This window comes from Oncorhynchus clarkii, chromosome 12 (genome assembly GCF_045791955.1).
Source record: "Oncorhynchus clarkii lewisi isolate Uvic-CL-2024 chromosome 12, UVic_Ocla_1.0, whole genome shotgun sequence".
NCBI lineage: Eukaryota > Metazoa > Chordata > Actinopteri > Salmoniformes > Salmonidae > Oncorhynchus > Oncorhynchus clarkii.
The window spans coordinates 70,483,061-70,505,728 of NC_092158.1; the positions used below are offsets into that span (position 1 = coordinate 70,483,061).

Consider the following 22,668-nt stretch of genomic DNA (forward strand, 5'->3'; position numbering starts at 1 on the left):
AAAATAGGATGATCGAGCAGCAGTGAGGGCTCTTCTATCCTGCACGGTACTGTCTTTCCAAGCTGGTCGGAAGACTTCCAGTTTGGTGTGGCGCCATTTCCGTTCCAATTTTCTGGAAGCTTGCTTCAGAGCTCGGGTATTTTCTGTATACCAGGGAGCAAGTTTCTTATGACAAATGTTTTTTGTTTTTAGGGGTGCAACTGCATCTAGGGTATTGCACAATGTTAAATTGAGTTTCTCAGTTAGGTGGTTAACTGATTTTTGTCCTCTGACATCCTTGGGTAGGCAGAGGGAGTCTGGAAGGGCATCAAGTAATCTTTGGGTTGTCTGAGAATTTATAGCACGACTTTTGATGCTCCTTGGTTGGGGTCTGAGCAGATTATTTGGTGAGATTGCAAATGTAATAAAATGGTGGTCCGATAGTCCAGGATTATGAGGAAAATTATTAAGATCCACAACATTTATTCCATGGGACAAAACTAGGTCCAGAGTATGACTGTGACAGTGAGTAGGTCCAGAGACATGTTGGACAAAACCCACTTAGTCGATGATGGTTCCGAAAGCCTTTTGGAGTGGGTCTGTGGACTTTTCATGTGAATATTAAAATCACCAAAAATTAGAATATTATCTGCTATGACTACAAGGTCCAATAGGAAATCAGGGAACTCAGTGAGGAACGCTGTATATGGCCCAGGAGGCCCGTGAACAGTATCTATAAAATGTGATTGAGTAGGCGGCATAGACTTCATGACTAGAAGCTCAAAAGACAAAAACGTTGGGGTTTTTTTGTAACTTGAAATTTGCTATCGTAAATGTTAGCAACACCTCCACCTTTGCGGGATGCACGGGGGATATGGTCACATGTATAACCAGGAGGTGAGGCCTCATTTAACACAGTAAATTCATCAGGCTTAAGCCATGTTTCAGTCAGGCCAATCACATCAAGATTATGATCAGTGATTAGTTCATTGCCTTTGAGGTGAGGGATCTAACATTTAAGTAGCCCTCTTTCAATAATGGCAGGAGTGGAGGAGTTCTTTATTCTAGTGAGATTGCTAAAGCGAACCCCCCCCCCATGTTTAGTTTTGCCCAATCTAGGTCGAGGCACAGACACAGTCTCAATGGGGATAACTGAGCTGACTACACTGACTGTGCTAGTGGCAGACTCCAATAAGCTGGCAGGCTGGCTAACAGCCTGCTGCCTGGCCTGCACCCTATTTCATTGTGGGGCTAGAGGAGTTAGAGCCGTCTATGTTGGTAGATAAGATGAGAGCACCCCTCCAGCTAGTATGGAGTCAGTCACTCAACAGGCCAGGCTTGGTCCTGTTTGAGGGGGGGGGGGGCCCAGAAAGAGGGCCAATTAACTACACATTCTATATTTTGGGAGGGGCAGAAAACAGTTTTCAACCAGCGATTGAGTTGTGAGACTGCTGTAGAGCTCATCACTCCCCCTAACTGGGAGGGGGCCAGAGACAATTACTCGATGCCGACATCTTTCTAGCTGATTTACACGCTGAAGCTATGTTGCGCTTGGTGACCTCTGACTGTTTCATCCTAACATCGTTGGTGCCGACGTGGTTAACAATATCTCTATACCCGCCAGTTAGCTTTAGCCAGCCCCATCTTCAGATTAGCCTTAACGTCGGTAGCCCCGCCCCCTGGTAAACAGTGTATGATCTCTGGATGATTCGTTTTAAGTCTAATACTGCGGGTAATGGGGTAGCCAATGACTACGGTTTTTTAATTTGTCAGAGCTGATGTTTGGTATACTCCGTGTACATGACAAGAGAATAAAGCACATCACTTTTTAAAATTTTCTGGTCACATGATTTCCTTTAATAAATTGAACCGAGAAAACACATATTACAAAATATCATCTCTTACAGTCACATGGTCACATGAAACCCAAAGTCAGATCTCTTCTCAATTTCTCCCTTCCCAAAACAAAACAAAGGAAACAAAACCATGGACCATCTTTTTAACGTGTAACTTTGTCTTTAAAGTAGAAAATAATCACACAAAAACATATTTGCTGCACAGAGTTAGGCAGGGAGGCAAAATATAACAAGGCTATCAGAGATCGTCAGGGAAAGCTTTGGAGAGGTGTGTGTGTGTAGGTCTATAGGTGTCCAGTTGCTACGGGGTTGGGCGACCGGCTTGCTAGCTGTGACCAGAGGGTCAATGAAAGACTAGTGAGTATAGTAGAGCAGTTAATGACACAGTGTCAGAGTTTGTGTTTTCTGTCAGTGTGTAGCAGAGGGAGTACTAGGGTTAGAGAGGCACATGTACCTGTTTACTAGAGAGAGAACGTTCGAGAATGAACACGTTCATTTCTACATGGGAAAGCTAACTGAGGCTGACATACATGGATTGAGCGAGAGAGACAAGAAGGGGAGATAGGACTGAGATCCGAACACCTTATTTTACAGTACCTTTGGCCAAGGACACACAAGGTATGCTAATGAATTTTGAGCCATGCCTTCTCTTGTTAATGTGCCTTCCAGAACATGAGAAACAACCCAACACTTCCCTGCGGGCAAAGATCATTCAGGGTTTGTTAAGGTCACAAAGGAGGCACAAGGTCGAAAGTCAGGAGCCAGCTAGCGAGATGAGACTGAGTAGTTAACCAACTCTCAGTCCCAGTGTTTTCCATCTGTACCCCCCAGTTAACCACCTCTACATTTCAGACTTGTTCTTTGTTCCACTGGTGTCATACGTAGCAGACACCAACCCTCACCCATTCAACTGCAGATGAAGAGGAGTTAGGACACCAGACTCCAAAACCCACTGTTAGCCTCATCGTTAGAGGGCACTGCAGTAGACATAACAATCATTTGAGTTGCAAATTAAACAAAAGGAAATCACAGCTGATCACATTCCATGTGTGGAACTCGTTAGGATCCAACTTCTTCAACAAGTCATGTGGTCCAGGAGGGGCAGTGTTAGTGATTGAAGGGTGTGGAAGTTTGTCCCACCTCCAGGTCTAGCACCTCACCACGGCCCAACCCCAGACTGTCTGTCTAGAGTGGGGCTTAGTTTGTCCTTTAGCCAAACCCGACACCGTCCATCTTCACAATAACATCCTGACCCAAAGACCTGCTCTTTCCTCCAGACTAACAATCTCGCAGCCATCTACCTCACATCTTCCAATATACACAACCTGCTCAGGTGAGCTGCTCTTCTGTTCCCACCTAGAGAGACTGGTCTATAGTATAATCATTATCAGTACTGTAGGTGTCCCTGGCTCCTGTTCCTGTAGGTCGGCCCACTGTACCCCAGGTCTCTAAACAGGCCCACCCAGGATCAGCGAGCGGTCCTGTGGGCAAAGCGGAGGTCCTGGTCCTTGGGGAACTGTGCTGGGATAGCAGAGGCAGCAGATTCCATGCTAGTAGGAGGCTCTCTGGCAGGAGATGGTTTAGGGGAGTCAGTCGTCCAGGCAGGGGGTGGCTGTCCCCGGACAGGGGTGCCCACGGTGGGGGAGTGGTCCCTGCTGCGCTGGGGGGCCCCAGCCTCTGGGTCCTGTTGGGAGATGAGCTGCAGCAGGGCGGCTGCCACCGCAGGACTGATGTCCTGACCGGGCCCGGGCTGGGGTTCAGAGCTGGGCTGCAGCTGGCCAGGGGGGAGGGCTGAGGGTGGAGGGCCAGGCGGAGAGGGGGGACGTCGCTCAGAGGATGGAGGGACCTGATTTGTTCCGATCTGCTGCTTCCGCTTGGTGACTGCACAGTCTGAGGGAAGTCAGAGAAAAGACAGTCAATCAGATATTTACAAGAAACACAAAGCACACAGTTACAGTGAGATTTCACCTGGACATTTGTGCCATCTACACTACAGACACATTTTTATTCAATTCCCTTTAGTGAAACATCCCAGAGAACCAGGTAAGTGTTTGTGAGTGGGGTCTAGACAACGTACAGCTGTATTTCCCCCCTTGGCCAGCAGAGGGAGATCATGTACCATTCCTACCGGGATGCTCACCATCCACTCAACAAAGTAGTTTCAGTTGGACAAATATTTTCAATAGGCTACTGTTTTAATTGGACGAGTAATACGTGTAGTTGTCATGGGTTGATACTGCTACTAAATACCACAATTGTGATTATGATAAATGTTAATTCTCTAAATTAGTCTGGAGGTGTGCCACCTACGTTATTTCTCCCCTCTTGGTTCCTGGTGACTGGTATGTTATAAAATCCTTAAGTAACATTTTTGAATGTTGACAGACAAGTTGTAATGTTGAGAGATGATGGAATATCAAAAGACCTCATGGCGGCCTAAATAATCAACATAACATTTATTCACACACACGTATGTGAACAACAAAAGAAAGACGCAGGACATGGGGGGTGTTTATAACAATAATAATCGATTGGACGTATATAGCGCTTTTCGAGACACCCAAAGCGCTTTACATAGTAGAGGGGGATTCTCACCTTAGAGTTTATTCAACCCTGACAGACACTCAAGTTATATTTCAACAACAATACGAGCATGGGTTATTATGGATAGGGAGGGGTCAAACCTGAAGTTTGGGGGGGGGGGGGGGTGCATAAAGCTGAGACAGAGCGAGATGCCTTCTCAGTCTGCTGTCATGGCTACCGGGCAACACTGCTGCTACAGTTGTTTCCTAGGCAACAGGGTTGTTGCTTTAAGTGACTACAGTAGGGTGCCTATGGATACAGTCTACAGAGAAAGCTTTACTAGCGTTGGATGATTTCCGAGGTCTAATGTAAAAAACAACACACAAAAATAAAATGTAAAATGTGTGATTTAAATAAAAGTTAAATGAAAGACATGCAGGTGAAGTCTAAGGTTCAAAACATTTATTTTTGCTTGATAATTTATTAGACTTTCTTCATAAAAATGTTGACATTACAGACTGGTTTTAAATCAATATATTTTTATGGAAGGAAGAACAATCCAAGAAACCTGCTTTAACAAATGGAGAAATGAGAGAGAAAGAGGGAATGGGAAAAGAAAACAGGGTGACAGAGGCAGGAGTGAAAGGGAAGAGTGCAGTGTGAACCATTGTCTTTCTAACGCTGTAAAACTACAAACCTTCTCTTAGTTTACATTCACACCAATGACAAAAGTCCTTGTGCCCAAAGCCCAGTCCATGTGACCTGGGCCGTCCGAAGCCACTCCCTGGTCAGACATCTTGAGAACTTGCCAACTTCATGTATGGTATGTTTCCACCTATGTGTGACTGAGTGGGTGAAAGTAGCCTTTGAAGTGGGAGACAGGTGAGACAGACAAAAGGTGGGTAGGGGTGTGTAACTGTTGTTGAGAAGAGGTGGGTCTAGCTAGACAACATAAAACTCATCTTCCTCAAAATATATTTAAAGTAACCGTGGAATCTTTCTTCCGATTTGCCATTTAGTTAAGATCTTTCATCTCATCAGCTCGTTTATAAAGGAATTTACAACTGCTTTATGGTAAGCAGAAAAATAATTGATGACAAGATCCGCACCATGACAGGGAAGCTATGACGGGGCGTCACCCTCCGCCCAGTCTCCTCCCCCTCGTCCACCAGTCCCCTGTGAGATCCCCCTGACCCAGTGCTCTCTGCCCCTCCCCCTAGAGACTGAACCCAGACTTGCCCTTGCGATCAGCAGTGGAGGCAGACGAACCGCGAGTCACAGCCTCCTCTGATTGGACGCCATTGCTCTCGTCGCCTTGCTCAGCCCCCCCGGCCTGCGGCTTAATGAGCTGGCCCAATAGGAGGGCCAGGAGGTTGGTCTGGTCGTCCTGGCTGAGGGGCGGCTCGCTGTGGTGCGGGGAGGGCTCCTGAGGCTCTGGGGGAGGTTCAGGGGGCTGGGACCTAGCCGGACCCTGATCCTCTGAGGCCCCCCGGTGATGGGAGGCCTCGGTCAGGGCAGACAGGGACTGGCTAAGGGTCTCTAGCTGCTGCTGGCTCTCTGGGTTGGAGGAGACGTTGAGGAGCTGGGCCATCTGAGGCAGGCTGAGGTCTGTCTGTCTCTGCAGCAGGTTCAACAGTACAGCCAGCTCTGTCTGGTTCAGCTGCTCCGCCGCAGCACCCAGGCCTGATGGGAGAGAGACAATGGTCACACATACTGTAGACAGCAGCCTGCTGAGAGTGTATGGAGACAACATGTGTTCACATTATAGACTTAGAACAACCCTCATCTGCCTGTGCAGCCACTATCTAACCAAGGAGACATTTGGATAAGGGTTTGTTCTTCTATCGTAGCGAACTGTGACTACTGTGTCGGCCTGACCTGCTAGCTCATTGGCTGAGATGGCTGAGGAGGGTGGTCTTCCGGGCGGAGGGGGCGGGGCTCCAGCTGGGCTGGCTTGGGGCCGGCTGTTCTCTCCACTGGAAGCCCCTGAGGGGTCCTTACGGGGCACTTTGGGCACAGGCACATCCTCGGGCTGCCCGCTCTGACGCTGGCGCCTCCGTTTCTTACTCCACAGCTCGTGGCAGTCCTGCCAGTGAGGGAGACTGGAGAGAGAGAGAGAGAGAGAGACAGAGAGATACAGGAGCAAAAAAGGGGTGATGAAAGCATGAGGGAGAGAAACAGAAAGAGAGGCAAAGTTAGGTGTATGGGAAAGAAATCGAGAGGGGTGTTGGTGTGACAGAAAGAAAGCAATAGGGGTGTTGGGAGTATGGTGTTGGATAGTTAGAGGTTGTTCTCTAGATGTAATGGGCCCAGGAAAGGAAAGTGCAAAGACGAGGTCCTCACTTGGGCGGGGACATCTTGCTGGGCTCCACATTACACAGGAAGTCACTATTGAGGGCCTGTTCGGCCGTGCAGCGCCGCGCAGGGTCAAGGGTCAGCATGCGGTCCAGCAGATCCAGGGCCTGAGCAGGCAGACTGACAGAGAGTGCGAGAGAGAGAGACAAATTTGAGAGCGCGAGTCAAACAAATAGCATCGACAACAGATGTACTGCCACAACAATGAGATTGATGAAAGGACAAGAAAATCCCATGGTGTGTATGTATGTCATGTTGCGTACAAGGCAAACTCCTCGCGCAGCCGTCGGCGGTACTGTTTCTTGGGCTTCATGGTGTTGAAGTAGGGCAGCTTGATGACGTCAGGCCAGGCAGCGGGACACGGGCTCCCACACAGACGACTGAGACAGAGAGGGAGAGAGTTAGAGCTGTGGTAAACATGGGCCCTATCCCAGATGGCACCCCATTCCCTATATAGTGCAATGCTTTTAACCAAGGCCCTTAGAGCTCTGTTCAAAAGTAGTGCAATATATAGCAGGGGTATTGAACTCCTATTTGAGAAGGTCCAGTCACACAAATATCCAAGGCGGCAAAGGTCCGGATGGGAAGTCATTTATCACCGTAGTAACAACCCCCAACCTCGCAACCCGTATGACCCAAAATGGTTCACTCCCCTCTTGTATGAGAGAACATACTTTTAATAAGCTAATTGCCTGCAATTCTACTCATTTTGCCTTTTCTGTTTTCATTTGGCCATGATAACTACAAGATTTAGGTAGCTGGTCACCTTACCTATCTAGCGGACATCAACTGGACATTTCTGACAAGTTAAAAACAGCTCTTTAAGATCTGTCAGTGAATGACATAAGAGGGAACCTGCCCATGCACTTCCAAATGTAGAAATTGCACTCAAACGCAGTAGGTTGAAAGCCCTAGTTCCAAAAACAAGAAAGTCAGGACCCGCAGTCCGTATTGACCACATTCTGGGTCTGGACTGCGGTCTGCCTGTTGAGTATGGCTGCTATATAAGAAATAGGTTGCCATGTCAGACAGGATTGTAATGTGGAGATGCAGTCTTCCAGGCAGCAGGGGGCAATAGCAGCATACCTGATCAACTCTAACTGCAGCAGCTCCTGATTGGCCTGGAAGATGGGCTTCTTGGTGAACAGTTCTCCCAGAATACACCTGTGCACAAACAGTCAATGGACAATGTTGGCCACTCACATATATATATATAACAATTTTTAAAAAGCATTCACAAATCTTGAGTTAGGATTTGTTAAGAGTGATAATTATCTGCCAATCATCAGGTTTAGAGTTCTGACTACGTCAGTCAAAATGATATAGCAGTTTTATGGTGACACCATGTGGAAAAATAAGGTAAGTACAATCTGTTCTCCTACGTAGAGCTTGTTCGATTGGAGAATATATGTGTGAATGAAATGTTTGTGCACCAATAAACCTGCACAGGGAATGAGTGTTCTTGGGCATGTACAGAATCCGTGTGTGGGTGAGTGTGTGTGGGCAAGGTGAGTGTGAACTAACCCGCAGCTCCAGACGTCGATGGCTGGAGAGTACCTCTCCTCTCCCAGGAGGAGCTCAGGGGGGCGGTACCATAGCGTGATTACTTTATTAGTGTAGGGTCGACTGGAGGGAGCAGGGAAGGGGACATTCAGATATAACACACAGATACAGTACCTTTACTATGCTCTCCAGTGCCCAAACACCCATAATTCATCTCTCAACAATGGGCTGATGGAGGCAGAACCTCTTTATACAGGACACAGCACCACCTAGTGGGGAATCACTGGAATAGATAGGTGTTTTCATTCAGACCACAATGGCAACAGAGGCCTTTTCTCAATTGGATTTGCTCAACTCCCACGTCCTCTCTCGCCTTCTTTCGAAAAAGGTAATCGAGGAGAGGCGAGGGAACGTGGATGTAAATGTGCTTGTATGAAATGAGACTCCTCCACTCGCGGATCATCGGGCAAATTAGGTTTACAGGGGTGGATCCCAAATGAGTAACGTGCTAAAAATAGATATAGATAAAACGATAAGCAGCATATTGTTTGTGTGCATACTTTTCTCCTCCAACAAAACAAAAGCGGATTCAAAGGGGGTGTGGCAGATATCAAAACTCTTCCGTGAAGGACTCTGGTAGGATACACATGACAATCCTCATGAAAGGTGGCCATCAAGGAGGGAAGGACACTGTTCCGGTCGCCTACTAACAAATTGACATTTCCTTGACCACTTATCGGTTTCCGGGTCACAGAGGAGAGAGGACATAGGAGAGGGTGAAGGACGGGCTTTTTCCCAAATGAGAAAAGGCCCGTGTGAGGGTCACAGTTTAAAAGGACTGAACCAGGGGCAGGAAGGACCTCTGACTTTATGATGTCATCGTTGCTCCAAAGCAAGAAATCCAAGTCTCACCTTTCCTCTGAGTTGTAGAGGCGGGCCAAACCAAAGTCAGCCAGCTTGATCTGACCACTGCACAAGGAGAGAGATAAAGAAGTTAGAGACAGAGAATCAAACTCCATAACAAGACAACGTATTACATTCTACAGCTGTTACCTTACACAACCCTAACTACAGAAGTGATTAATTCAATCACAACAGCGAGGCAGAGGAAAGAGCATTTGAATTCCCATGGTAGAACGTTGCACATTGACAACAGAACCAATCAAAAGGGAAATCCCAATCCTACTATAGCTACAACAATCATTTCAAACAACTCCCTGTGCTCACTACTCAAACCACACAAACTACTACCGTTGCCATTACCATAACATTCTAGGTTAGTGGGTCCATTGTTTATAGCAGGGACCGACAAAGCTATGCTTTCCCTCCTTGGGGAACTGCTTACATTAAAGGTAGACTCAGCGAGATGACGTAGATGCACAAAGTAAACAGCAGTAGTGGGTCAATTTCCACGACAACTAAGAGCGTTGAAGCACGAGGCTGAACTCGGCCACTGTTTTTGTCCCGTACATACGATGTTGTAGCAGCGTGAATCACAGATACTCTTGTGTGACAGGAAAGTCTTGCATCAATCTCTGCAGTGCTGCTCGTCATCTCGTTGGGTCTACCTTTAAAACGAGCACTGTAGAACTATCATTTAAAAATGGGCAGTGAACCATCTCAGCGACCAGCCAGCAACATCTCACGGACCGGGGGGGGGGGGGGCGACCCTGGCTTAGCATCCTGTTTGCCCCGTCTCCCGGACGCTTGTTCACGTTTTTTCTAAATGTTCTGCGCACGTGCTACGCAAAAATCTGTTACTGAAATTCACACTTCTACTCAATACAACACATTGCATTTAACTGCATAAAATGGCTGATTTGCTCAAATTTGTAAAGGCCTACCTGTTATTTGGCTGGAGGAATAGACATGCATAATGATCGGCAGGTAGCCTAGTGGTTAGAGCGTTGCACTAGTAACCAAAAGGTTGCAAGATCGAATCCCCAAGCTGACAAGGTAAAGAATAAATCTGCCGTTCTGCCCCTGAACAAGGCAGTTAACTCACTGTTCCTAGACCATCATTGAAAATAAGAACTTGTTCTTAACTGACCTGCCTAGTTAAATAAAGGTAAAATAAAATGTAAAAAAATAAATTGTAGCAGTAAGGGGAAAAACGCTGCACAACACCTTTCTCTTCAGTTAACACAGACACACCCCCCCACACGCTCTCCCAGTCTCCCTCTCACACACACACCTCTCTCTCTCTCCCACAAACACACACACTGCTCCCAACTTTTAAAACGTTAGGAACCAAACAGAATTTTGAATTTAGAGAAATATATATTTTTTTATATATATAGTTTAGGCTTACATTAGGCATATATGAATCTAGCTTTGAAGCACATCTCATGAGTAGCAGACCCTTGTCCATTTCCCCCCTCTGACATTCAGGGGCTGTGTGACAGTGAACTTGCAAAGTCCACTCAGACTGGCCTGTGTTCTTGGTTATAACAGGCGATGAAATTATACAATGTATCAACATTGCTCGAACTGTGCGCTGCTCCAATGTAACAAAAAGTACAAATCTAACAGGAGACTTATCAGGGTCTGCACCCCCACTCGCCATCACGGATAAATGATATTTAAAAAACTAATGGAGGAATAGATGTACATGAAGAGGGGATGCTGAGAGAAGCAGGTGAGTGAGGGCTGGGAGGGGATGCTGAGAGAAGCAGGTGAGTGAGGGCTGGGAGGGTATGCTGAGAGAAGCAGGTTAGTGAGGGCTGGGAGGGGATGCTGAGAGAAGCAGGTGAGTGAGGGCTGGGAGGGGATGCTGAGAGAAGCAGGTGAGTGAGGGCTGGGAGGGGATGCTGAGAGAAGCAGGTGAGTGAGGGCTGGGAGGGGATGCTGAGAGAAGCAGGTGAGTGAGGGCTGGCAGGGGATGAGGCTGGCTGATTATAGCTGCCATTCGTGATATGAGCATGAAAGTGAAGTGGCATTGGACCTGTGCAAACAAGAGACCAGTGTCTGATGCTTCAATTCAACTGACTTTATAAACATTTTCTAACAGGCACTGGCAGGTTCTTTAGATCGGTTGGGCCGAAAGATTCAGTAGTATCATACGAAACTGTACTACGGTATATTAAAATGTTGGTATCATAAGTATCATGACGTTTTGGTACAGTGACATTATCATGCTACACTAGTACCTGTTGTTGAGCAGTATGTTGGAGCACTTGATGTCTCTGTGCAGGAAGTTCTTCTTGTGGCAGTAGTCCAGCCCCTCCATCAGCTGTCTCATGAAGCTCCTCACGTGTTCCTGGGAGAACTGACACAGCCCCGACTCCAGCAGACCCATCAGGTCATGATCCATGTATTCAAACACCAGGTAGAAGGCACCTGACGGGACAGGCAGGGGTAAGGAGGATGTGCATACACACGCATACAGGCACAGACATACACCAAGCACAAACCCCACACACACACACACACACACACACACGCACACACACACACACAGACAGAGTCCCCCTTTCCACACACCTTTGTCCTTCTTGAAGTCCAGTGCGTCCTGTTTGTCTGTGACGATCTCCTTCATGTTGACCACGCTGCGGTGGTTGAGCTGGCGGAGGATCTTGATCTCTCGGATGGCCGTGATGGGGAAGCCCTCCTTCTCATTGTCTAGACGCACCTTCTTCAGAGCCACCAGCTCACCTTGGAGGGCAGGAGGAACAACATGAACATTACAGATTACGTCATTGTCCACTGTAGGGGGTGGATGAAAATGTCTGCTTTATGGTTCCAACTCTGTTGATTGTCCCGATCAAAAGTTTAATAAATGTGCTAAATAACACACATTTGTCCAATGTACATGGACGCCCAAAGGAAATGTGTCTCCTGCTTAATTTCAAACTCCTCTGAAAGACACACACAGAGAGGCTAGAGCAAAGGGGACACGGGGAGGCGAGATCAGTCACAACACCCCATAGCATACACACATACCGCAGGCGTGGTGATCATTTGTGCCGCTCTCAAGAACAACCAAACACAGGTATGCCAGTGAAAGGGCGACACACGGGGCTCTCACCGGTGTCTTTGTCCTTGGCCTTGTACACCTGGCCGTAGGTGCCCTCCCCGATAATGCCGATGATGTCAAACTTGTCCACGCAGCGTTTGCCCCAGTCGCTCTGTGTCTGTTTGCGTTCGCCATAGCGTGGACAGCAAAACCTAGACAGGAGAGCCGAGGAGACTTGCTATTAGGAAACCTTTTACCTCACGGAATAAGCCCTTGATGATAACTTTGTACTATCTTATGCTTATTTTTTTATTTTTGTTGAAAGGAAATAGGCTGGGAGAGGAGGGCTGTGGAAAAGAGGAGTGTAGATAGGTGGTTAGGGGGGATTGATAAGAAGGGTGGGTTCGGTTGAGCAGATAGGGACTCACTTTGGTCTCTTCTTGAGAGCGGACTGGGGCGGAGGTGGAGCTCTGTAGACGGGGGACTGAGGGGGCGAGGGATCTCCTCCGGCCAGCGTGGGGGGCAGCGGGAGGTCGATCAGAGACGGCCGATTCCGCACCTCTTTCTCCTTCCTGGAAGACCTCTGAGGAGGAGTGGACTTCTTCGGACTGATGGAGGGAGAGAGAGGAAAAGTGAGAGCGAGAGATCAAAGGTAAAGAAGGAAGGAGAGAAAAAGAGCATGTCATGACTCCACCGCATCATCGCTTCTCTAGTGAGTTTGATTTTCTTTTCCTTATATGTCTGTAGCACAAATGTATCCCAAACTACCATGACAAAGGGATGTGGGGCCCATGAAATACAGTTTCACTTTGGCAGCCAGTTTGGCCAGTGCAGTCCATTGTAGAGGAAGCACTGAATTTGACAAGGCTGCAAGGAGTTAGTGATCATTTTTAAGTCGCCTGTAGGCCTGTTTTTACTACTTGACATACTTGTGATCTAATGGCAGCTAAAGCATCGCCTACAGAGCATTCAGTTAGTCTGTTCAGAATTCCAGTACTGTACTGCAGGCAGGTGTGTGTTTCAGAGAGACTGACTGTTGGGTGAAACCTGAGCCTACAGTAAAGGCCTAATGACTGTTCTGTTGATGACTACACGTTTGCCAAGCAACAGGACTGGGGAGAGGAGAGGTGTGTGTGTGTGTATGCGCGTTTCATGGCTTACCTGTCCTGGCAGTCTCCCACTAGCATGGGTGGTAAAGGCAGGGGGGGCAGAGTGGAGGTCTTGTGGATGGGTGTCAAACGGGCAGGGCTGCGTGTGGGCATGGGGGCGGGAGATTTGGACTGGGGAGACGACAATGAGGAGGAGGAGAGGGCTGTGGAGGGTGCGAGGCTGGACTCAGTCTGGCCCTGGGGTGTAGGTGGCTGAAGTTGGGCAACAGGGGTGGAGGGCAGAGGAGGTGGAGGTAGTGGGGTCGTTTGACCGGGGGGCAGAGGGGGAGCAGGAGATGAGAAGATGGAGGGTGGAGATGCAGAGCCGTGTTCTTCACCAACAAGAGTGTCCTGGGGCTGGGGTGCAATGGGTGGAGGCTGGAGGTCCGTGGCTTGGACAGAGTCTCTCTCAGGTACTCTCTCAGGCTCAGCTTTAGGGGGGCGTGAGGTGGACCCTTTGGTCTTGCGTGAGGAAGGTGGAGGGGAGGGGGGACGAGCTGCAGCCACCGCAGCCTGGCGCTCCTTCTTCCTCCGGCTAAGCTCCGCCCCCAGGCTGGAGTTAAGTGGCAGGCGGGAAGAGGGTGGGGAGCGGCTGGTGGGCCGGCTGCTGTGAGACCCGCCTCCCCCGGCAGAGGACGAATGCTTCTTGTTGCGAGAGCGAGAGGAGGAGCGACGGGAAGAGGAGAAAGGCGGCGAACGACTCCGGGAGCGAACTGAGCGCCTGGAGAGAGAGGAGGGAAGATGTTAGGAAAACAAGAATTCCTTGTTAGCTGCAAGTTCTCTCTCTCTCTCTAAGTTGGGAGTGAGCACCAAGAAAGAGGAACTAGAAGGGAGGCCATTTGACATTACTGGGGCATTGTGCACTTGTGTATTAAGGTGTTAATAAAAACAACAAATGGCACGTCACTGCAATTGATAACTACGGAACGTGTGTTATGTTTATATAATGAGATAAGGCCATGCGGCAAGCTCACTCCACAGCTAGCTTGACATTTCACCAATTGTGCTATCGAATTGGATCCTTTTCTGTCACTCAACTGGTTCGTAAGTGGTCAACTGGCGCTCACGTGTGTTGGCGAGGCAGGACCCTGGTCCATGCTCAGTTAGAGGCAAGTTCAGAGAGGTAGCGCTATTTGCTAAGATAGCACACTGACTGCGTTTACACATAGGAGTTATGTCTCCTTCCATAGAAGTTACACTTCCCATTCCCTTAGTCAGCATACAAACATACAATTAGGTCAGTCATGGGGACAACCTTTGGCTACTTTAAATTCAGACTAAAGCAATGTGTGTACAAACGTCCCCCAGAAGTCTAATGTCTTGTGGGTTAACCTCAACATTCCTCTGGCATTAGGCCAAATAGCTTAGGGACATAAATTCAAAACACCTCATCACGATACCTACTTTTGATAACCATTACACTTCGGGATTTTGGCAGAGTGAGATAAACTCATCTATACCATTTTTATCTTTGTGTCCAGTATGAAAGAAGTTAAGAGGTAGTTTTGCGAGACAATGCTAACTAGTTAGCAATTCTGCTGGCACTAGTTGGCAACATTCTTCAAACTGCATGCAGACATAAAAATGGTATCCACAAGTTGATCTGACTCTGGGGAAGTAGATGATTTTTAAAATTTTACTAGGCAAATCAGTTAAGAACAAATTCTTATTTACAATGACGGCCTCATAAAGGGCGCTTGGAAGAAGATGGCACTGACGAAAATCATTAAGTATCCCTTAAATTGTGGAGACAACATTCCGATTCCATCATTTGTTTGAAGGTTAGGGAAAAAAATAACTAGTAGCAAGTGAATATGTCCTTGAGCATGAAAACTTATAAAAGTCTACAAACTAAATCTAAAATGTGATTTTTGTAAGTTAATAACTGGGACATTGAAGTTAATTAGCTAGACTAAACAAATAGCCTACAGTTAGCTACATGCTTAAATGGCACCCGAGTGGCGCGGTGGTCTAAGGCACTGCATCTCAGTGCTAGAGGCGTCACTACGGACCCTGGTTCGATTCCAGGCTGTATCACAACCGGCCGTGATTGGGAGTCCCATAGGGCGGCGCACAATTGGCCCAGTGTCGTCCGGGTTAGGGTTTGGCTGGGGTAGGCCGTCATTGTAAATAATAATTTGTTCTTAACTGACTTGCCTAGTTAAATAAAGGTTAAATAACAGAAAATGAAATAAAAAGACTACACCAAAATAATTCACCAGCATTTTTCAATGGAGTCTACTGACAGCAGAGACACTTTTAACAATCACTATGGAGGGCCTAGTTTTATCATACAGCTATGCCACCTCCCACCAACAGAAGCTCAAGGTCCACTCACTGATGCAACACAAAATCAAAATGGCTGAATGTCAACAGCCAGCCCAAGGCTCTCCAACCCTGTTCCTGGAGAGCTAACATCACCCCGCTGCCTGGCTAGCGTAGCCTATCCCCCAACCCATGCCCTCTCCTGCTCCAAAGACCACAGCTCCTCATAGGGTTTCCCTAGACTGGAGCATACAGGCCTTGCCTGTCTGAGCCCAATGTGATGCCTCTCCTGACTTCCATAGGTTTCCCTTCCCCCTCTACACCACATGGCAAGAGGCAATAACTCCCTGGCAGAAACAGCCCTGCGTGTCACACAGACACATCTGAACATAGAATCAATGTCTCTTCCCTGACCATAGTTTTAAGTAGCCCGTGCAGGACATTGCAACCTGGCCTAGCCATTCCCTTTCCAACACCCTGAGGCTAGGAGCACAGGAGAGGAAGCTACAGGTACCGTCTGTTACCCATGGCTCAATCCTCAGCTGTCTAACGCACTGTCTCAACCACTTACAATTTAAAAAAGGTACAATATGCAGAAATCTCTCCACCATTTCCTGCTTGCAAAAATTATAATAGTTCTCCTAATTTCAGTTTGTTACAAAACAAGCAATGCATCATTGTACCAACTAAACTCGCTGTGAAATATTGTCTATAACCCAAAATATGTATTTTCAGCTGTTTGAAGCTAGTGTACTAAACCGAAAGTAAAAGACGCAAAAACCAAACTTAAAAAGAAGCATAGAAATAGTGCATATTGAACAGATCTACTGCTTCTTAAACTTACTTTCAATGAGAATGACAGATCTATAACTCACATGTCTATGTGAATTTGGTCAGGTCGCCCAAAAAGTTACATATTGCAACTTTATCAAACACACAGTACAAGCACTTCTTTAGAATACAAACAAAAGGGGGTAGAAAACAAACAGTAGAAACAGTCAGAGTGGACCTGGTGTCTCCTCCAGTGGCCTGGCCATGTTCCAGTATGACCAATAAGAACATCAACAGGAACAACACCAGTTCAATATCACGTTTGCGGCCTTACTGGGCCTCTAAAAAAGCACCTCGGGCATTTGTGAGAATCCACGTGTGTGTTAGACTGCACTGGTGAATATGCCTATGTGTGTGGAGGTGCATGCCATGCATACAGTGAGTGAATAACCAACAGATTGGGTGGCTAGTAGTAGTCCATAGCTACATGTTAGATGTTACATGTTTGTGTCTCAAATGACACCATATTCCCGTTGTAGTCCACTACTTTTGACCAGTCTCATGGGGCCTGGTCAAAAGTAGTGCTGAATAAAGGGAATAGAGTGCGATTTGGTACGTATTACACTACTAGCATAAATGTTAATATGAGGCAGGCTGAATGGAAGGTGCCTGGGCCAAGCTAGAATACTCACCGGGACACAGGGCTAGCGCTGGAGGACCTGCGATTACCATAGGGACTGATGGAGCGTCTCCTGGAGTAGGGGCTGTCGTCTCGCTCATAGCTGGAAGACCTCTGCCTGCTGGCGTAGGGGCTGTCCGACCTCTGCCTGCTCCGCCTGGACATCTCCCTGTAGGGGCTGGGGCTCTGTGGGGCCGGCCTGCGTCTCTGGTGGTGGTAGCTGTCCACCTCCTGGCTGTAACCACCGACCATGGGGCTTCCATTACCCCCTCTCCTTGGGGGGCTGGGGGACTGTGTAGGGGCTGTTACCTTCCGGCGAGGGCTCCCCCTGCTCGAGGAAGGCTGCCCCTTGCCCCTAGGGCTGGACTTGTGGCTCTTTGAGGACTTGCGTTGGCTCCTCTCCGTCCGGACCTTCTGAGAGGCAGAGGTGCTCTGGCTGGCGGTTGCATCCCCCCGACCCTCACGCCCCTCCCGTCCCTCTGTCTTCTGTGGCTTATCCTTGCGAGACTTCCCGGAGCGACCACCCTCCTTGCTGCGAGATGACGAGGAGGAGGATGTGGTGCTTCCCACACTGGCTGCAGTTTGGGCCTGGGAGGAAGGGGGCAACTCTCCACGCTTTGGCCCCAAGTCAGCCTCCAGCTGACCCTGACGTCGTGACCCGGATGACAGGGATGCTACAGAGGACAGGGAGGCCACCTTCTCCTTGACTTTCCCAGAGCTCCCTCTCTCACGGTCTTTGCTGCTTTTTTTCTTGGTACTCTGACCCCCTTCCCCAGAGTCTCTAACTTTGTTGGGATCCTTCGACTTTTTGCGAGAGTGTCGGTGCTTATGTTCCCGACCATCTCTACCAACAGCCCCGGCCCCATCCCCTTTACTATAATCTGGAACAGGTTCTAACCGATCCCCAGACCCTCTTTCAGCAGGCGGATCCGAAAAAGTATCCGAATCGGAACTTATGTCGTCATATTCTACCAGCGGCTTCACGGCGCTAACGGAAGGAGGCGCTGTGGAGGTGAGGGCAGAAAAACCAGGGCCCTGAGCCACCTCGGACTCACGTCCATGTTTGGCTGATTTATGCCGTTTGCGCTTGGAAGAAGATGGCACTGACGACTTTGACTGAAGGTTACCGTCCTTGCTCGTCATGTTGCCCGCAGAGGTATGAGGCAGGACCAGGGGCTGGTGTGGCCCGCTGTTACCACTCGTTGTTTGGGGCGGCAGGGCAATGCTACTGTTGGATTCCGGCTTCCTCTTGGTCCCATGGTGTCTATCCGACCCAGGCATTCCTCACGTCAGCGGCGGAACCTCTCCCGAGCGTGGGCCTCTGTAGCCGAGATAATACATTAACGGGAGAGTAGTACTCCGAAATCCGGTAAAATGAGATCCAGTGTTCTAAGCAAGCCGACAAATAGAAAATAGTCTGCCCAGGTTTAGTCCTCACGCATTATCCAAGTCGTTCGGCAGCATGGTTTGTCAAAGCAGAAAAATCAAGGTTGCTAGTGCCAAAAAACGCCACTAAAATGAAGGCCTGTGCGTTTAGCTAGTTAGAGAAACTGGCTGAAAAGGCCCAAACAATAAATCGGAGCATTGTGCGCTCTTCTCCGTTTCTATTTGGCTAGCTAGCTCTGTGTAGCTAGCATGCTGTTTGGTAAAAAACGAAAGAAAAAAATAAGTCCCTTTTCTTTTAGCTTCCCTTGTCCGGTGCCAAGCTTAGTTTAGGGTTATTGTTCCTTAGATTTACGGTTTTGTAGTTCAATAAACAAACAGTTAGCCGTCATTAACAGCCGATGTTGTTTCTCGAACAAAATGAAAACTTGACCCGGTTGGTACTGTTTACATGGTCCCTTTTAATATAATTTTTATCTCTTGTTAATTTGATATTGATCAGAAATTATAGTATTTTCATGTGCAGTAGATGTTCCAGTTTATTTTTAATGGCTCTGGGAATCAACCAGGCCTATCTTTAGGGCGATGATAGTGGATTTAATAACATCCACAGCCCTTTCAAGAGACGACAACCGCCATTGTGGCTCCTGTTATAAATTCTGCAACTGCGCTCCTATCGTTATCGCCCTATGACTAGAACCGGAAGTCTCGACGGCTGTCATTCCTCATGGTAGCTCAGCAACAGCCTATCCCAATGCGCTATCCAGGGAGCTGCACCGCCTTCCGCCCTTGGCGAGACGCAATGTTTCACCTGTAGAGGGCCTATTAAATATAACTTTCTTTCCATGAATGTCAACGTTATTATATTCCAACTACATTAGCTAGCTTGTAAATAATGTAAACAACTTCAGAAGTTGACAACAAAATACGGAACACAAAAACAATACGGGTAGAGTAATGTCTTAATTTTATTGAGAAATTGAACAGAAAGTGGCCATAGCCCTCTGCTGCCGACCAAAGAGAAACAGCTAGCTATGTATGATGTGTAAGCACAGATATTGAGACCTCTCTGTCCTAAAACATAGCAAACTGACACTAACCGACTTAAAACAAATGTATTTTTTATTAGTCAGTGGTGTCACCTCAAAAACCACATCACTCAGTGGTGTCACACCAACAATCACACAAATGGCAACCAGAGACCAACTATTGCTTCCATGAGGTATCCGCACATTCAATAATTATTTAATTTAGCTCCATAATAAATCAGCGCAGTGCTCAACATTAGACAGTTTATATTATTTATTTAACATTGGCGTTACTACTAACTTATTTTTTCAACACTAATGTTATCGTAGACCGGTCTTCACCATCAGAGACTTGTGTTATAAAAATTATCCAGAATTGTATGTGGAACCAAATGGACTATTATCTAACAGATACCTCTATTTCCAAACTGGACTCAATTAGTATGATACGTTACATTTAGTATGGTATTTATTAATTTGTGGATGTCCATCATCCATTTCTATGATATGTTACGAATTACAATTCGTATAACTTGTTACAAATTAGAATTCTCACAATATGTTACGACTTTGCAATGCGTATGATATGTTACGAATTCCAATTTGTTGTGGCTAATGTTAGCTAGGTGTCTAATGTTAGCTAGGCTAGGGGTTAACGGTTTAGGGGAAGGGTTAGCTAACATGCTAAGTAGTTTCAAAGTAGTTAAACATTTTCTTTTTTATTTAACCTTTATTTAACTAGGCACGTCAGTTAAGAACAAATTCTTATTTACAATGACGGCCTAGGAACAGTGGGTTTGTTGCCTTGTTCAGGCAGAATGACAGATTTTTACCTTGTCAGCTCGGGGATTCAATCTAGCAACCTTTCGGTTACTGACCCAATGTTCTAACCAATAGGCTACCTGCCGCCCCAAATGTAGTAAGTAGTTGCAAAGTTGCTAAAATGCTAAAGTTGTCGGTTTTGAGATTCGAACACGCAACCTTTGGGTTTTAGACCTTTGCGTTAGCTAACATGCTAAATAGTTGCAAAATAGCAAAAAACTTAAACTAAATGCATGCTATTCAACCGATCACTGCCCACACCTGCTCTCCCGTCCAGCATCACTACTCTGGACGGCTCTGACTTAGAATACGTGGGCAACTACAAATACCTAGGTGTCTGGTTAGACTGTAAACTCTCCTTCCAGACTCACATTAAGCATCTCCAATCCAAAATTACATCTAGAATGTGCTTCCTATATTGCAACAAAGCACCCTTCACTCATGCTGCCAAACATACCCTTGTAAAACTGACCATCCTACCGATCCTTGACTTTGGCGATGTCATTTACAAAATAGCCTCCAACACTCTACTCAGCAAATTGGATGCAGTCTATCACAGTGCCATCCGTTTTGTCACCAAAGCCCCAAACACTACCCACCATTACGACCTGTACGCTCTCGTTGGTTGGCCATCGCTTCATACTCGTCGCCAAACCCACCGGGTACAGGTTATCTACAAGTCTCTGCTAGGTAAAGCCACGCCTTATCTCAGCTCACTGGTCACCATAGCAGCACCCACTCGTAGCACGCGCTCCAGAAGGTATATCTCACTGGTCACCCCCAAAGCCAATTCATCCTTTGGTCATCTTTCCTTCCATTTCGCTGCTGCCTATGACTGGAACGAACTGCAAAAATCTCTGAAGCTGGAGACTCATATCTCCCTCACTAGCTTTAAGCACCAGCTGTCAGAGCAGCTCACAGATCACTGCACCTGTACATAGCCCATCTGTAAACAGCCCATCTATCTACCTACCTCATCCCCATACAGTATTTATTTATTTATCTTGCTCGTTTGCACCCCAGTATCTCTACTTGCACATTCATCTTCTTCACATCTACCATTCCAGTGTTTAATTGCTATATTGTAATTACTTCACCACCATGGCCTATTTATTGCCTTTAACGCCTTTATCTTACCTCATTTGCACTCACTGTATATAGACTTTTTGTTTTCTTTTGTTCTACTGTATTATTGACTATGTGTTGTTTATTCCATGTGTAACTGTGTTGTTGTATGTGTCGAATTGCTATGCTTTATCTTGGCCAGGTCGCAGTTGCAAATGAGAAGTTGTTCTCAACTAGCCTACCTGGTTAAATAAAGGTGAAATAAAATAAAGAAAGAAAAATAAAAAGTAGTAAGTATCAAATCAAATGTATTTATATAGCCCTTCGTACATCAGCTGATATCTCAAAGTGCTGTACAGAAACCCAACCTAAAACCCCAAACAGCAAGCAATGCAGGTGTAGAAGCACGGTGGCTAGGAAAAACACCCTAGAAAGGCCAAAACCTAGGAAGAAACCTAGAGATGAACCAGGCTATGTGGGGTGGCCAGTCCTCTTCTGGTTGTGCCGGGTGGAGATTATAACAGAACATGGCCAAGATGTTCAAATGTTCATAAATGACCAGCATGGTCCAATAAGGCAGAACAGTTGAAACTGGAGCAGCAGCACGGCCAGGTGGACTGGGGACAGCAAGGAGTCATCATGTCAGGTAGTCCTGAGGCATGGTCCTAGACAGGATGATCACACAAGTAGTTAAAGTTTCGAAAGTTGTCCGTGATGAGATTTGAACATGCAAACTTTGGGTTGCTAGATGTTCTTGTCATATCCACCCTGACTGACCACCCTAATTTCGTTTTTACTTTCTGTAACCATATCAAATGGCTTTTAGTTTACTATGTTACGCCTGTTCTATGAGACCAGCCTGCCATTTCTCGACCAACTACGCTTGTCCATTGCTGTGTTCAAAACCACAAGGAACTCTGAAAAATATGAAGGAAAATCATGACATTTGTTTTCTTCCGGTTGGAAAGTCAGAGCTCTAGAAAGAGGCCCGAGTTGGATGATAGTTTTCTTCCGATTTCCCAGTTGTTTTGAACGCACTAGTCGGAAGTCAGAGATTTCCGAGTTCCCAGTTGATTTGAACGCGGCACATGTCCCGGATATATGACGTCATAACAGCTAGACGTATGTGCATGCGACGTTGGAAATTATAGCCAAAGTACATTTCTTCCGTTATAAGGACATTATGTGTAATAATTGTCTTTATACTGTGTGCGTCCACAATATGAATCCAGAAAGAACTACAACTTTATTTAAAATGCAATGGCTCAGTATGGATTTCTACTCTGTGTTTACATACACATTTCCCGCTATAATGACATCGGATGACAAGTCACGT

General features: G+C 46.9%; 1 protein-coding gene and 1 non-coding gene across 2 annotated transcripts; both read right to left on the reverse strand.

The window, feature by feature from the left end:
• Positions 1–1,813: 1,813 nt before the first annotated feature.
• LOC139421154 (cyclin-dependent kinase 12-like) lies at positions 1,814–19,073 on the reverse strand. Its single transcript, XM_071171760.1, has 14 exons — positions 17,048–19,073; positions 13,333–14,040; positions 12,600–12,779; positions 12,244–12,383; positions 11,700–11,870; positions 11,366–11,555; positions 9,129–9,185; positions 8,238–8,339; positions 7,800–7,877; positions 6,977–7,093; positions 6,702–6,833; positions 6,237–6,460; positions 5,598–6,041; positions 1,814–3,725 (listed from the first exon to the last, which is right to left on the reverse strand). The coding sequence occupies exons 1-14, from the start codon at positions 18,313–18,315 to the stop codon at positions 3,304–3,306; spliced, it is 4,233 nt and encodes a 1,410-aa protein (XP_071027861.1). The 5' UTR covers positions 18,316–19,073; the 3' UTR covers positions 1,814–3,303.
• LOC139423292 (small nucleolar RNA SNORA5) lies at positions 12,907–13,043 on the reverse strand. Its single transcript, XR_011635845.1, has one exon. It is a non-coding gene; the product is annotated as a small nucleolar RNA SNORA5 (small nucleolar RNA).
• Positions 19,074–22,668: the final 3,595 nt, after the last annotated feature.